Source organism: Sturnira hondurensis, unplaced genomic scaffold, assembly GCF_014824575.4.
Source record: "Sturnira hondurensis isolate 20B ecotype Veracruz unplaced genomic scaffold, ASM1482457v3 Scaffold0013063, whole genome shotgun sequence".
Classification (NCBI taxonomy): Eukaryota; Metazoa; Chordata; class Mammalia; order Chiroptera; family Phyllostomidae; genus Sturnira; species Sturnira hondurensis.
In genome coordinates this window covers 2,861,596-2,877,735 of record NW_028085694.1, presented here as the reverse complement: position 1 = coordinate 2,877,735, position 16,140 = coordinate 2,861,596, and the positions used below count along the sequence as shown (strand labels likewise).

General features: G+C 36.2%; 1 protein-coding gene across 1 annotated transcript in view; it reads right to left on the bottom strand.

The window, feature by feature from the left end:
- COL24A1 (collagen type XXIV alpha 1 chain) overlaps positions 1-16,140 on the bottom strand; it is a 337,900-nt gene that overhangs the window by 102,326 nt on the left and 219,434 nt on the right. Inside the window, exons 33-37 of the mRNA XM_037060934.1 lie at positions 9,807-9,860; positions 6,861-6,914; positions 6,430-6,483; positions 4,795-4,848; positions 4,398-4,505 (exon numbers count right to left, since the gene is read on the bottom strand). Coding sequence (XP_036916829.1) covers positions 4,398-4,505; positions 4,795-4,848; positions 6,430-6,483; positions 6,861-6,914; positions 9,807-9,860 — 324 coding nt within the window. The remainder of the gene's footprint in view (positions 1-4,397; positions 4,506-4,794; positions 4,849-6,429; positions 6,484-6,860; positions 6,915-9,806; positions 9,861-16,140) is intronic.

The following is a 16,140-nucleotide window of genomic DNA, read 5'->3' as shown; positions in this document are numbered from 1 at the left end:
TAAGTTAAAAATGGTCACAAGATGATGAGGACTTCTGATTCCCAGTCTAAAATTCTCAGGAGAGAAAATATAATGGGTCCCAAATATGCTGGGGTTCCCCTCAAATCTAAGTCTCTGTCACCATGAAGCCACACTCCTTCAGTGCATCTGGAGTTGTAGTGATCCTCTGTCTGGGAATAGTTCTTAGCAAGAAGGGAGGTATGACTTGAACACACCCCTCAAATAGTGCCTGCTGGATTATTGTATCAGTGTGTTAGGCCTGCCATAAAAAATTACAACAGACTGGGTAGCTTGAACAATAGAAAGTTATTATTTCGTGGCTCTGGAGGCTGGAAGTCTAAGATTGAGGTGCTGGCAGGGTGGGTTTCTCCTCTGGCTTGCAGGTGGCTGCCTTCTTGCTGTGTCCTCACTTTGCCTTTTTCTCTGTGCTTGTGTTTCCCTGGTAAGTCTGTCTCTTATTATAAGGACACCAGTCCTATTGAATTAGAGCTGCATGTATTCTTATGACTTCTTTTAACCTTAACTACTTCCTAAAGGTCCTATCTCTAAATACAGTTACATTGGAAATTAGGGTTCTAGACTATAAATTTTGGGGAAAACAATTCAGTCAACAACATTTATCTTAGATAACTTTTTGTGAGGTTTCTGTCTTGGCAACTGGTGAAAAACAGGTTTGTCTAACCTTACTTAAGCTCTAACCTTAAATCCTTTGATGACTGTAATACTAGGAGGTGGGGGGGGCAGTGACTTAGAGTCTTGATAGCATGGAGGACTTCTAATAACTACAGTATCACGTTGTTGCTGAAGCCACGGCTGTTCAGTACAGGGCACTGATTGGATATTGGAAATATGTAATTGATTAAATTGGTGACTAAAAAAGTCATAAGAGACAAAGAATGTCATTATATAATGACAAAGGAGTTGATTAGTGAATAATGTATAATAATTATAAATGTTTACATACCAGTATTAGAGTACCTAAATATATAAAGAAAATACTAACAGAAAGAAAAGGAGAAATAAACAGCAATGTACTAATATTTGGGAACTTTATACCTCTTCCCCTCTCTATAATGGCTAGCTTATCCAGACAGAAAATCAATAAGTGAATTGGAAGAACGGTGAATTTGAACAACACTATAGACTACTAAACCTATCAGATATGTATATAATATTACACCCAGCAGCAGTAGAATATACATTATTCACATTATTTTCAAATTCACACAGGACACTTTCAAGGATGGATCATATACAAGGCTACAAAATAAGTATCAACTAATTCAGGATAATATTGTAGAAATTATATCAAGTATCTTTTATGGCCACAGTGGTATGAAACTAAAAATCAAGAGCAGAAGGAAAGCTGGAAAACTCACAAGTATCTGGAAATAAAAAAAAAAAAAATCCTGAATAACAAGTGGATCAAAGAAGAAATCAAAGGGAAATTAAAAAATATCTTAAAACAAAAATGAAACATAATATATCCAAACTTATGGGAGGCAGCAAAAGCAGTTCTGAACAGGGAGTTCATTGTCATAAGTGTCAATAGTTTAAAAAAGGGAAAGATAATCTAGCTTTATACTCCAAGGAAGTAGAAAAAGAAAAACAACCTCAGACCAAAGTTAGCAGAAGGAAAGACAGGCTAATGATTAGAATAGAAATAGGTGAGATACAGAATAGGAAAAAAATGGAACAGACTAACAAAACTAAGAGTTGTTTTTTTGAAATGAAAAACCTTTTGCTAGATATACCAAGAAAAGAGAGATAGAGGACTCAAAGTTAGAAATGAAAGAGGAGACATTATAAATGATACCAGAATGATGAAGGATTATAACACTTGGACAACATAGAAAAAATGGATAAATTCCTGGAATTATACAACCTACCAAGACTAAACCATGAAGAAGTAAAAAATCTGAAGGGCCCAATGACATATAAGGGAATTGATTCAGTAATGAAAAACTTCACAATAAAGAAAAACCCAGGTCTCATGGATGAATTCAAACAAACATTTAAAGAAGAATTAATGATAAACATTCTCAAATTCTTTCAAAATTGTGAAGAGGAAGAAATATACCCAAGATCATTTTATGAGATTAGCACTGATACCAAAGCAGACAAGGATAACATAAGAAAGAAAAAACTGCAGGCCAGTATCACTAATAATAGATGCAAACATCCCAAACAAAATATTAGCAGACCTAATTCAACAATACACTTGATCTTTGAAAAACACTGGTTTGAATTGCATGGGTCCATTTATGTGTCAATTTCAAATATGTAGTCAGCCATCTGTATCCCTGGTTTTGTGTCTCCGGTCCAACCAGTATTTTAGATCCACTGTTGGGAATACACAGATTTGGAGAACTGACTATGCATTGCTCTGTGTCACTTTGTTTGTTTGTTTATTTAAGATTTTATTTATTTTTACAGAGAGGGGAAAGGAGGGAAAAAAGAGGGAGAGAAACATCAGTATGTGAGAGAAACATCTATTGGCTGCCTCTCACATGCCCGCAACTGGGGACTGGGCCCACAACCCAGGCATGTGCCCTGACCACAAACCAGGGACCTTTTGCTTTTTGGAAAGACACTCACCCAACTGAGCCATGCCTGCCAGGGCTGTACTATGTCATTTTATGAGGTACTGAGCATCCACAGATGTGGGGACGGGGTCCTGGAACCAATCCCCTGTGGATCCTGAGGGACTTAAGTTAAATTTTGGGGGAGTCAAAAGTTATATGTGAATTTTAAACTGCATGGGGTGGAGGTTGTCATCCCTAACTCCTGCATTTTTCAAGGGTCAGCTTTATGTTACAAGGATCATACATCATGATAAAATGGGATTTATTTCAGGGATGCAAAGGCCATACATGACAAACGCACAGCTAGCATCATACTCAAAAGTGAAAGGTTGAAAGCATTTTTTCTAAGATCAGGAACAAGACAAGGGTTCCTGCCCACTCTTATCGCTCCTATTCAACACAGTACTCAAAGCTCTTCAGAGTGGCTAGGCATGAAAAAGAAGTAAAAGGGGCATCCAAATCACAAAGAAAGAAGTAAAGCTATCTCTTTGTGCAGATGATAATCTTAAAATATTAAAAAAAACTTAAAGAATTCACTACAAAAACTGTTGAAATTAATAATTTCAGAGGAGTTTCTGAACAGAAAAAATCAACCTACAAAACTCCATTACATTTCCACCCACTAACAATGACTTATCTAAAAAGTAAATAAAGCAATCCCATTTAAAATAGCACCAAAACAATAAAATATTTAGGAATAAATATAACCAAGGAGGTGAAATATCTGGACACAGAGCAATATCAGACATTGATGAATAAACTGAAGTAGACAGAAATAAATGCAAAGAGGTATGCTCATGGATAAATAATGAATATTGTTAAGATGTCTGTACTACCCAAAGCATCTATAGATTCAATACAATTCCTATCAAGAGTTCAATAGCACTTTTTACAAAATTAGAAAAAAAATCTTAAAATTTGCATGGAACCACAAAAGACTTCCAAAAGCCAAAATAATCTTGAGAGACAAGAACAAAGCTGGAGACATCACACTCCCTAAATTCAAATAATATCAATACAAAACACTTTTTCATCAAAATAGCATGGTACTGGCATTACAAGAGACGTAGATAATGGGAAAGAGTCAAGGGCCCAGATATATAATCAACTAATACTAAAAAAATTGCACACACAGTTTATATATTGAATGGAATATTATTCAGCCATACAAAGAAGGAAATTCTGCCATTTGTAATAACGGATGGACCTTGAAGGCATTATGCTGTGTAGAGTAAGTGAAGCAGAGAAAGACAGATACTGTATGTGTTGTCTAAAACATCCTGAAATCACAGAAGGGGAGTAGATGTGTGGTTGCCAGGGCCAGGGAGATGAGGGAATGGGTGGAGGCAGTCAGAAGGTGCAAACTTCTCATTATAAGTTGTGAGGATCTGATGTACAGCACAATGACTATGCTTAACAACACTGTACTGTTGGGCTGAAAGAAGTGAAGAGAAAATCTCAAAAGTTCCCAGCACACACACAAAAAGGTACCTATGTTCAGTGGTGAATGTGTTCACTAACCTTATTACAGGAATCATTTAGCAACATATACTATGCACATATATCAAATCATCATGTTGTATACCTGAAACTTACATGTTTTATGTCAATTATATCTCACTGAAGTGCAAGAAGAAAGGTTCAATGGCTTGGGTGACAGATGGAGAATGCCTTTCCCCTTTAGTGTGTCACACTCTCTCTTTATGCTTCCAATTAGCCAGTGCACAGAGAAGGGGGTCAGAAACTGGGTGTATGTGTACACAGAGGGGCCTGGTTCTTTGAGTACTTGAAAATGAACCCAGCAGTACTCACCGGAGCGCCCATTAGCCCAGGTCTGCCCAAGGGCCCTGCAGCCCCAGGTGAGCCCACCTCTCCATTTTCTCCATCCTCTCCAGGAAGCCCCCTTCCTCCTGGGTTGCCCTGTCAACCAGTAAAACAATTTTAAGGACAAGAAAGCAGTGAAATAATTATACCACATAATTAGTAGATTTTTGTTAACACTATAAAAATAGTTACATAAAAGTCAAGGCAAAAGTAGGTTTACAGTGCTCATATGGAAAATAATATAATAATTAATAGATAATAAGACAAGAGTCAATTCTTTCATATACTCACAGCTGTAAACCTTTACCTTTTCCCCACCCTATTTAATATTTTAAAGATTTTACAAGGCATCTACTTTATACACAATGTTAAAAGCATAATTTACCTTCACTCCATCTTTTCCTTGGAGACCCTCTTCTCCAGGACCTCCTGGGTCACCCTATTTTGTGGCAGAAAAACAGTAAGATTTATTATTTTGCTAAATCATTTTATTTTTTGGTATCTGGTACCTATAGAAAGTAGCATTTGTGTATATTTATTCCTAATTCTACTGTATGTATAAGGAATATTTGACAGTATAAGAGGTATAATTTAATTTTCTTGGAATAGCTCTAAAGATGATTTAAGGACTCACAGTGCTGTAAATTCAAATACAAGATGGTCTCAGAATACCAATAATTTTCAGGTAATAAAAGTTAATATATATTCATTTCGTGACCTTGGAAATTTATATAGCTAGACCTCTGTTTCTGAGTTCAAGAACTGTAAACACCATAAAATCATAGTACTTTGCTCTACTAAATTGACATGGATTAATACAGCATAATTCAGTTAAATTCAGTGTATCTGACTTTCAGTGACTGTATTTCTCCCGTATAGAGCAGAAGCAACAATCAGAGCCCACCGTAGGAAAGCTGTCTTTAGACACAGAACTTGGTGGAATGTGGAGCCCTGCATTGTGAAGCTCCTGAACTATTTACAAGTGAATCAGAGCGTCTTCCCAGCTGTCCCACTGCACCCAACACTGACACTTCCGTCACCCTGATCCCACACTGCCTGCCCCAGGCCCTGCGCCAAAGGGAAAATATAAAAGAAACTGCAACTTTCCATTATGCTAAGTGAAATAAGCCAGGCGGTGAAAGACAAATACCATATGATCTCACCTTTAACAGGAACTTAATCAACAAAATGAACAAGTAAGCAAAATATAACCAAAGACACTGAAATTTGAGAACAGGCTGACAATGAGCAGAAGGGAGAGGGGAGGGGATTAGAGAGGAAAAGGGGAAGGGTTTGCAGGAACAAGTATAGAGGACACATGGACAACAACAAGGGTGGGTGGAAACAGGGGAGGGAGGTGGGGAGGGCTGGAGTGGTAAGGAGGGGTGGGGGGAAAAGGCAGAAAACTGTACTTGAACGACAATAAAAAATGTCAAAAAATAAAAAGAAACTAGATACAAACTAAATCTCCCTACTTTGGCTCTGAGTAAGCAAATATTTCAAAATTACCCAGGGCACTGTCAGCTAGGGGAGAAAATTACCACAGATCAAATTAAAGGCTTTCTTTATCGGAATAACTTCTGTAAGCTATCTAAATACAATTATTTACAATTATGTCCTTGAATGACCTTGCATAACTAGGTTTTTAAAAACATAAATTAGATTTCAATCTTTTGTCTGTCCTGTTAGGCCAGGAAGCATCCTGAGCATTGATCACTAAATTTGTAAATTTCTTCTTAATGCTAATATCAGTGACAATCTCAGACTCCACATATTTGGTAAGAGTTCTGCAGAGTACAGTTGATTCTGAGAAAAGGATGTATGAGGTTAGGATTCTAAATGCTTCTAAATCACATTGTGAGCTGAGTTTGGCATGCAGCTTTGAAATTATGAAATACAGCCACACATTTTCTAATGTACCAGAAACATTTATTATGTAATTCTTAAAGTCTTCAGGCTAAGTTTTGAGTCTCTGAAATGGGTGGGGAGAGCATTAAAATGGTTTCTAGTAGATACTTACTCGTAATCCTGGTTCCCCGGCAACTCCAGTGCTGCCTGCAGGTCCAACATCTCCCTGAAAAAACAAAGGGAAAAAGTAAACAAACTTTTCTACTAAAACTTCATGTTTAACAATTATGGAGGGCACATCATGAGCATGGGGATCTGAAATACTTTCCAGTTTTTCTTTTCTGCACATTAATTTATTAATATTTTGCCCATCAGCTTTACTATTTGTATCACCTCTTACAGATATGTATATTTGTATATATACACATCTGTGCATATATGTGTATGTGTGTGTATATATACATTTTTTCTGAAAAACATTTTTCTGGCTCATTTTATCTGCTGTTCTTCATCTGATTTCAAGATGGTTTTGCCAGAATGTGGCCAACACAGGAGATTGAATGGTGAAAGTGTGGAGAACCCTTTATTACTCAGGAAGGTTACCTTTGCCCCAGGCTCGCCTTGCAGACCAGACTCGCCCTCAATACCTGAAGGTCCCTACAAGAGAGTTAGTTGAAACATCATTTGCACACATTCCACAACCAATCACAGAGGCAATAACAGCATCCTAAAATGGTAATAATTTTTAGCCCAAGGGTGACATATCTATGTCCAGGAAGGGTCTCTGATGTCCTTTTATAAACTTCATGGCATAAAACCAGATAATTTCTGGAACTTTTTAACAATTCAAATGACAAAACAACATGACCTGAAATAACGACTTTTAAGACCAGTTTCTTCTAATTCTTCTTCTCATTTGTTAATCCTCGGTCAAACACAAACTACCTCCCATTTCCTTTTCTGATTTTTTGTTCTCATACTTCTACTATTCTCTGTGGGTTTTTCCCTCACTTTTTACTCTTCCCATCCATTTCTGTTAAGTTCTCTGGAACACACCTCCTTAAAAAACTTGGTTTTATAAAATATATTACATGAAGAAGATACTAATCTATTCATATTATAAAAGATTCTATCTATCTATCTATCTATCTATCTATCTATCTATCTATCATCTACCTACATGTCTGTCTGTCTATCTACGGCATTTTCCCCCAGTCTTCTCTCATGAGTGGGTCCAGTTGGAAAGCTTCTGGTTCTTTTTACCTTGAAAACATACAGCTTTCTGTAACCACTGGCTTTCTAGGCCTGGATCTCCTACAATTGCTGTTGTATTGTTTTTTTGTTTGTTTTATTTCTTGAAGATATTTATTTTGTTTTTGAGCATGCTAATATATACCCTTCTCTTGTTCCCTTCCTGACTTCTCCGTTCTATTCTCCAATTCTCTTATCTCTCCATCACTGTGTGTAATGTGTGTGTATATACACACATACACACAATTATAAACACACACATTAATTATAGAATGCAAATTACAGAATGCTGAGTAGAAGGGTAGTTTAAAGCATTAATTCATAATAATATCTTGAGCAAAAGTTCCCTGTTTTCTATCTTTCATGGGTTCCTCAATAGTTCTGATCCATGGGTAATAATCTTCCTTAAAATTATTATATTTAAAATATCGGTTATGTCATTATAGTATTTTCAGTGAAAGTCCAATTTTCTATTTGATTTAGCTTCCAAAATCCATATTCACCTTGCTTTTTGCTTGTTTTAAAAAATATCTCTAAATGCACAATGGTACAGGTGGACTTATAATGAAAAGCCCTGGTGCCATTCCTCGGAGGCAACTACTTTATAAAACAATTTTTGTTTTTAGTTCTCCTAGTGGTTACTTCTGTAACTCAGAAGTTATACCTCTCCTTGTTGGTGTATCTCCTTGGTAAAGTTCAGTTCCCTTATACTGCCTTTGTTCACCATCATTTTATCAATTCTCAAATAACTATATTATTTAAAATTTTCTCCTGGTTATCTTTGTGACTCCTCTACTGCTAGGAGAGGCAGAGCTCATGAGGAAGGACTTGGAAGTGAGCCCCCCTGGATTTCTGCTATGCCTCAGAAATTGCGGAATTTAATATCCCACTCTAAGATTAAATTTCTCTCTTGAGAGAAAACTCCAACACTTTCAGGATTTCTCCCATATCAGAATTACCTTTATTCTCAGAGGCCTCCTCCAGGTCCTAATTTCCCCCAACCTGGTATTTCCTCTTGGCTCCGTTCATTCCTTTCTTGGGCTAAATCTAACAGCTGATATTCTGATCTCTGTGGTGCTTATTTTTTATACCATTCTTGATCTAGCACTTTAAATCCCCTTTACATTTATAGCTGCAGTTGAATGCTGCTGGGGACAGTCATGCATTTGTGCAGAGTGGCCTCACTGTATGTTGACAGGCACTGTGGCTAAGAGAGCAGTATGTGTAGAGAGAGCACCTACATTTAAATGTGGGTTCTACCACTACTACTAGGCACTACTACTAGAACAGCGGAAAAGTAATGGGTTTGGATTAGATATTTTGCATTTGAGATGTCTGTGGGACATCTAGGCACATATGTAAAAGGCAACAGAAACTCAGTAACCAGGGCTGAAGAGAGAGGTATGCACCGAGCTGTCTGCTGAGAGCTGTCAGAATAATATGTACTGGTAATTAAAGTCACTGGTAATATGATCGCTAAGCTGAGGAAGAGGAAGGACAGCTCCACATAAAGACAGAGAAAGGTTCATCAGAAGGTAAAGAGCAAAACCAAGACACAGCAGTTTCAGAAAAGCCAAGAATGGAGAGAATTTATGTCTAACTTCTTTAGTGCTAAAATGAATAAATAACAGAAACAGTAATTATATTTTATAGTTATAACAACTGGGGTTTATTATTCCAAAATATATTCTGAATGGGGTTGCATCACAATATTCTTCTATAAGGAAAATACAACATTTTAGAATGAAGGGTTATCAAGTTAACTTTCCATCAGTTAAGGAAAAGTTTTACCCACTTTTAGTTCTGTCATTTAAATGAGCTCTTAAGAAAATGTTATATGTATAAAATTAAGTCCAAACAATGGTCATCCCACTGTAAGGAAATCTTAGGCTTTACTTTCTGAATATGAACCAAAACACAACAGAATTATCCTCCATAATATATATCTAATAAATCAATTATACATTTCAGGAGTATTACAGAAAGTATGAGACACATGGAGGGTTAGCAACAGGGGAGTGGGAGGAGGAGAAGGGGGGAGAAAGTACAGAGAATAAGCATAGACAGTAGGTAGAAAACAGATAGGGGGAGGGCAAGAATAGTAGGGGAGATATAGAATCTAAAGAACTTGAAACACGTGGTCATAAACTAAAGGAGGGGAATGGTGGGGGGGTGTGCAGGGTGGAGGGGAATGAAGGGGGGAATAGAATAACTGTAATGGTATAATCAATAAAATATATTTTTTAAAAAAGAAAGTATTATGCACTGATGAACTGAGAAAGAGCCACAAAAGATTACCTCAGTGCCCATTTCTCCAGGAGGTCCAGCATCACCCTGTGGTCCTCGTGGTCCCTGTATTAAAATAAAATTTAAAATCGGAGAATAAAAGTTTATTCTATATCTTGATTAACATGCATCTAAATATGGAATTTATGAGATATCACTTATAATACATTTATTAATGTATTACTTTACTTTCAGTATAAACGAAATTACATGTTTTTGATACATGCATTTCTTTTTTTTAATTTTGTAGTGATTTAGTATTTTATGTTTTCCATTTATTTAATTATTGTTCAAGTACAGTTTTCTGTCTTTTCTTTTTCTGTCCCATCCCAGCTCACCTCCCCAGTGCTCCCCACCTCTCTCCCATTTCCACCCCCCCTTAGTTTTTGTCCATGTGTCCTTTATACTAGTTCCTGTAAATCCTTCCCCTTTTCCCCTGAAACTCCCTCCCCTCTCCCTTCTGGTCCCTGTCAGCCTGTTCTCTATTTCAGTGTCTTTCATTATATTTTGCTTGCTTGTTTGTTTTGTTGTTTAGCTTCCTGTTAAAGGTGAGATCATATGGTATTTGTCTTTCACCACCTGGCTTATTTCACTCAGCATAATGCTTTCCAGTTCCATTCATGCTGTTGCAAAGGGTAGGAGCTCCTTCTTTCTTTCTGCTGCACAGAATTCCATTGTGTAAATGTACCATAGTTTTTGGATCCATTCATTTACTGATGGGCACCTAGGTTGCTTCCAACACTTAGCTATTGTAAATTGTGCTGCTATGAACATTGGGGTGCATAAGTTCTTTTGGATTGGTGTTTCAGGGTTCTTAGGATATAATCCTAGCAGTGGAATTGCTGGGTCAAAAGGCATATTTATTTTTAGTTTTCTTAGAAAATTCCATACTGTTTTCCATAGTGGTTGTACCAGTCTGCAATCCCACCAACAGTGAGTGAACTAGGGTCCCCTTTCCCCCACAACCTCTCCAACACTTGTTTGTTGCTTTGTTTATGATGGCCATTCTTACTGGTGTAAAGTGGTATCTCATTGTGGTTTTAATTTGCATCTCTCTGATAGCTAGTGATATTGAGCATCTTTTCATGTGTCTCTGGATCCTCTGTATGTCCTCCTTGGAGGTGTCTGTTCAAGTCCTTTGCCCACATTTGAAATGGGTTGCTTGTCTTCTTAGAGTGGAGTTGTGTAAGTTCTTTGTATATTTTGGAGATTAAACCCTTGTCTGAGGTATCATTGGCAAATATGTTTTTCTATACAGTTGGTTTCTCTTTTTATTTTAATACTGTTTTCTTTAGCCGTGCAGAAGCTTTTTATTTTGATGAGGTCCCATTTGTTTATTCTTTCCTTTATGTTCCTTGCTCTAGGGGACATATCAGTAAAAATGTTGCTGCATGAAATATCTGAGATTTTCCTGCCAATGTTCTCCTCTAGGACTTTAATGGTGTCATGGCTTACATTTAAGACTTATAATACATTTATTAATGTATTACTTTACTTTCAGTATAAACAAAATTACATATACTTTTTTGATACATGCGTTTCTTTTGTGAACAACAGTAAGGTATGCTTGAATTCAAAAGAAAAGGAGAGAAAGGCAGTGCCATTCATTCTTTCATCCCCTAAATTTACTTATTCATCAATAAACACTTACCAAATGACTAATAAATCTGAAATACTGTGCTTAGCCTTTCAAAGATCATCCTATTTAGTGGGTATGATAATTAAAAATTTACTTAGCATCCTGGGAAAATATGTGACAAACAAAATAGCATTTTTGAAGAAGTAAATATCTGGTCTCCAATAAAATAAAAATATGCCGCAGTCTGTCTGATGTACTTTACAACTGGGCGAAGCCCAGCAGAAAGGTCCCTCCACTACGTGTCAATGGGTGCAGCGTAGCTCACCCAGGGCAATCACTAAGGTGTGCTGAAATGCATGCTGGGACCTTTATAGAAATCTCAGTCACTCCGACACTGAATAGTTTAATTCTAAGTAAATGAACAATGGGTAATTAGCTTATTGCCTAACCATTAAATTGCTAAATGTAAAGGATCTTAGGGTATGGGAGCCATTTAACTGGCTAGAATTAGTTTAGATAAATTCTTACTTATTTAGCCACTACGATACAATGACAGTTCTCTGGCCATCCAAAAAAAGCTACTTGTACTTTTTGATCTTTCTGGAAAAACAGAAGGTGCTTTTTAGATTCAGAAAATAACAAGATAGTTAACATTTTTTATGAGGTTATACTCCATCAGATTTTGTGAACACCTCAATTTTATAAAATGTAATAATGGGGAGCAAAACTGTGTTGTGATTGGTTATTTTCAACTGTTTTTCTAAACTGTTTCAGTAATGTTCATTTAAAAATATTTGAAAAGTGTGGAAAGTACAAACAAACAGATTAAGTCAAACATCACAAATATTCTTTCATGGTTCCTTCTGATTATTTTGTGAGACCAAACTTATAAATAACTCAATATCCTTATGTATGCTTACGATTCTATTCTAAATATAAATACTGTATCATGTTATTTCAAATATTTCATAACAAAATTATTCAAGGGCTACACAATATTCTATTTAATATTCCATAGTGAAATAAATTAATCATTTTCTTAATACTAGACATTTATACTGTTAATTCTTCTTTACAGTAACATTGTGCTTTAGTGAATTTGTATATTTAATTTATACTATATGTAAGTGATAGTTCAGGTCTGCCACGTCATGTGACATTGTCAGATAACTGAGACAAATTTCTGAATGGCAAGACTCTGGGCTGGTATGTGGCCACCACCTACGTTTTCCCTTACTCAACAGTTAGCCAAGGAAAGGTAGTAAGAAGTCAGTGATATTTTTCAAGTAGAGCTTATTAAGTATTATGGGTACTTTAAAATTCAGAGACTCTCCTCAGAATGTACTCCTACTATATCATAAAAACTCTGAGAGAAACATCTTTGGGCATAAGTCTTTGTGTGTGATCTGCATCTTTTCCCCCTAGAACAAAGTCTGTAATATAGTATTTGGCAAAAGTCGACTTCCAAAAATGTTGCAACAATTAGCATTCCAAAAGCAAGATATAAAAATTAGAATGTATTTCTCTGAATGCATGCCAACACAGAATATTTTTAAAATTCTTTGTTAATGTGATGGAAAATCTGGTACCTTAAAAGTGTATATATTTCAGTAGTTTAGTTAAATACTGTTTTTTGGCATTTGTTTATCAGCTATCTGTGAGATTCTATTTGTTGCTTGATCATACCTGTTGCCCATATATTTTTAGAGTCATTTAAAAAAAGTTGTGTGAATTCATTATATATTAAGTGCATTAACTTTGAATTTTTTATGCCAGTATCATTAAACTATTTTAAAATATTAAGCTATTTATGGGCGGAACTGGAGAGCATTATGCTAAGTGAAATAAGCAGATGGTGAAAGACAAAAACTATATGATCTCACCTATAAGTGGAACCTAATCAGCAAAACAAACAAGCAAGTAAAATAAAACCAGAGACATGGAAATAAAGAACTGACAGTGACCAAAGGGGAAGGGCTGAGGGGGATAATGGGGGACAATAGAGGAAAGGCCATCAAGAAACATGTATAAAGGACCCATGGACAAAGCCCAAGGGGGTAGGTTCAAGGGTGGGAAGTGGGGATGGGTGGAACGGGGGTGCCTGGTGGGGTGAAAATGGAGACAACTGTACTTGAACAACAATTTAAAAAAAGAAAAAAAGAAAATATTAAGCTATTTTGCCTCCTTATTTTTATTTATCATTGGAATAATTAAATCAAGCCCCTATACTCAGTTTTCTCTGTGCAACAGAGAAACCACCCTAATCTGGAGGTAGGAAAAGCTCCTACAAGGATGGTATTTGATCTGTGATCTCTAGGATGGATAGTAGTTACTTAGACAAAAATGGGAAAATGTCATTCCAGAGAGAAGTCATGAACCTTCAATCAGTCTTTTACTTATTTTTCAGTCTTCTATTTACATACTAACTTGCTTTTCTGCTTAAGTCAGTTTCTAGGTCACATAGTACATTTGTGAAATTTTCTTCATATTTTTCTTCTTTTTGAGGGCAACTTTTTAGAGTTGTGCATTGCACAAATCTGGGATCACTACCTAGTCCAGTCAGTTTTGCATTGACTGGATTTTTTTTTTTTTTTGCAAATGTGATTAAAACCTAGACTAGAGGTCAGCAAACCTTTTCCTAAAGGTCCAGATAGTATTTCAGGCTTGTGGATCATGTGGTCCCTGTCACATATGTCAACTTTGCTGTTGTAGCAAGAAAATAGCCATACATATGTCAGTCAATGGCTGTAGTGTGTTTGAATACACCTTTATTTACAAAAGCAAGTGACTGGTCTAAGGGCTATCATTTGGTTAATCACAGATTTGCCTAAATACTTCTAAAGGAATCTAAGATTGTCGTGAAGATTTTAAGATAGGTTCTGACTGGGGCTGATTTCTTAAGTTAAATGTCTGATTTTCCTCTCACCTCTGTATCCTCTTCAGTTCATTCCTCTTGCAACATTTGTTAAATGTTGAATTTCTTCAAAGCTTAGCTTTACATCCTTTTCTTCTCTCAGTCCTATATCCTCTCCCTAGGCCAATAACTCTAATATTTTTAAGTTCAGTAAATTCCTCTGCTCTGAGCATCGTAATTGTCAACTTCATATTTCTCAAAGGCACCTCCAATTAAACACAGCTAAACTGAACTTAGGATCAAATGTAGGTTTTTGTTGGTATTTCCAATTTCAGTAAATGATACAATTATCTCATTAATTTTCAAAGTCAGAAACTTAGGAATTATACTTCCTGTACAGGATATCTATCTTCTATTGATTTTCTCTTTTTGAATCTTTTATACCTATGCATTTCTTTTCTCTGCTAATGTAAAGGAAAAGAAGGCTCTACCATCTCTTACCTAGATTATTGCAACAGAAAGCCATTGTTTTCCTTTCTTCATCCTCTACAATTTGATCTTCACCTTGTAGAGATCAAGTCGAGTGACTTTAACAAAGCAATAATCGGATAATAAAGCTAGTCCCATCCTTTCAGTGACATCTCTTTGTTCATAGGATAAAAATACAAATCCTTGGGAACATGGCTCATAAAACTGCTTGTGTTTTGTCCCCTGCCTCCCTTTCTGCCCTCATCTTGCACTTACTTCCCCCCTGACTCTCTGTGCCACAGCCATGTTGGCCTTTTATTAAAATCTTCAAATAAGTATGTACTGCTTCCTCTCAGACTCATAACTTGCTTGTGGAATGATGTTCCCCATCTTTGCCTAAATAACTACTATCCATCCTGGAGCTCAAACACCTGTCCTCATGCAAGCTTTTCCCATCCCCAGATTAGGATAGCTTCTCTGTTATACATTCTCTTAGAACTGAATCCCTAGACTTTAGAGCATTTATTTTATGTTATTTTTAAAGTATTTTTATTGGTTATACTATATTGATTATACTACATTTGCTTAATTTTTCTTTTAGGTTCATTTGTTGATAGTTGTGAGTTTGTTGCCATTTTATTGTTCATATTTTTTATCTTATTTTTTTAGGTAGGTCTCTTGAATGTTTCATATAATAAGGGCTTGGTGATGAAGTCCTTTAATTTGACCTTATCTGGGAAGCACTTTATCTGCCCTTCCATTCTAAATGAAAGCTTTGCTGGATAGAGTAATCTTGGATAGATGTCCTTGCCGTTCATGACGTCAAATACTTCTTCCCAGTCCCTTCTTGCCTGTAAGGTTTCTTTTGAGAAATCAGCTGATAGCCTTACGGGAACTCCTTTGTAGCTAACTGTCTCCTTTTCCCTTGATGCTTTTAGGATTTTCTCTTTGTCTTTAATCTTGGGTAACTTAATGATGATGTGCTTTGGTGTGTTCCTCTTTGGGTCCAACTTCTTTGGAACTCTCTGGGCTTCCTGGAGTTCCTGGAAGTCTATTTCCTTTGCCAGATTGGGGAATTTTTCTTTCATTATTTGTTCAAATAAGTTTTCAACATTTCTTGCTGTTGTTCTTCTCCTTCTGGCACTCCTGTAATTTGGATATTCAAACATTTCAGGTTGTCCCAGAGAATCCTCACCTTTCTTCATTTTTTTGGACTCTTATTTTTTTGTTCCAATCCAGTTGAGTATTTATTTCTTCCTTTTGTTCCAAATTGTTGCTTTGAATCCTGGTTCCTTCTTGTCACTGCTGGCTCCCTGAATATTTTGCTTTATTTCATTTTGGGTACCTTTCATTTGTTATTTTTCAACCAAGCTCAATCAGTTCTGTGAGCATTTTGATTATCAGAGCTTTAAATTCTCCATCGGATAGGTTGGCAATCTCCTCAT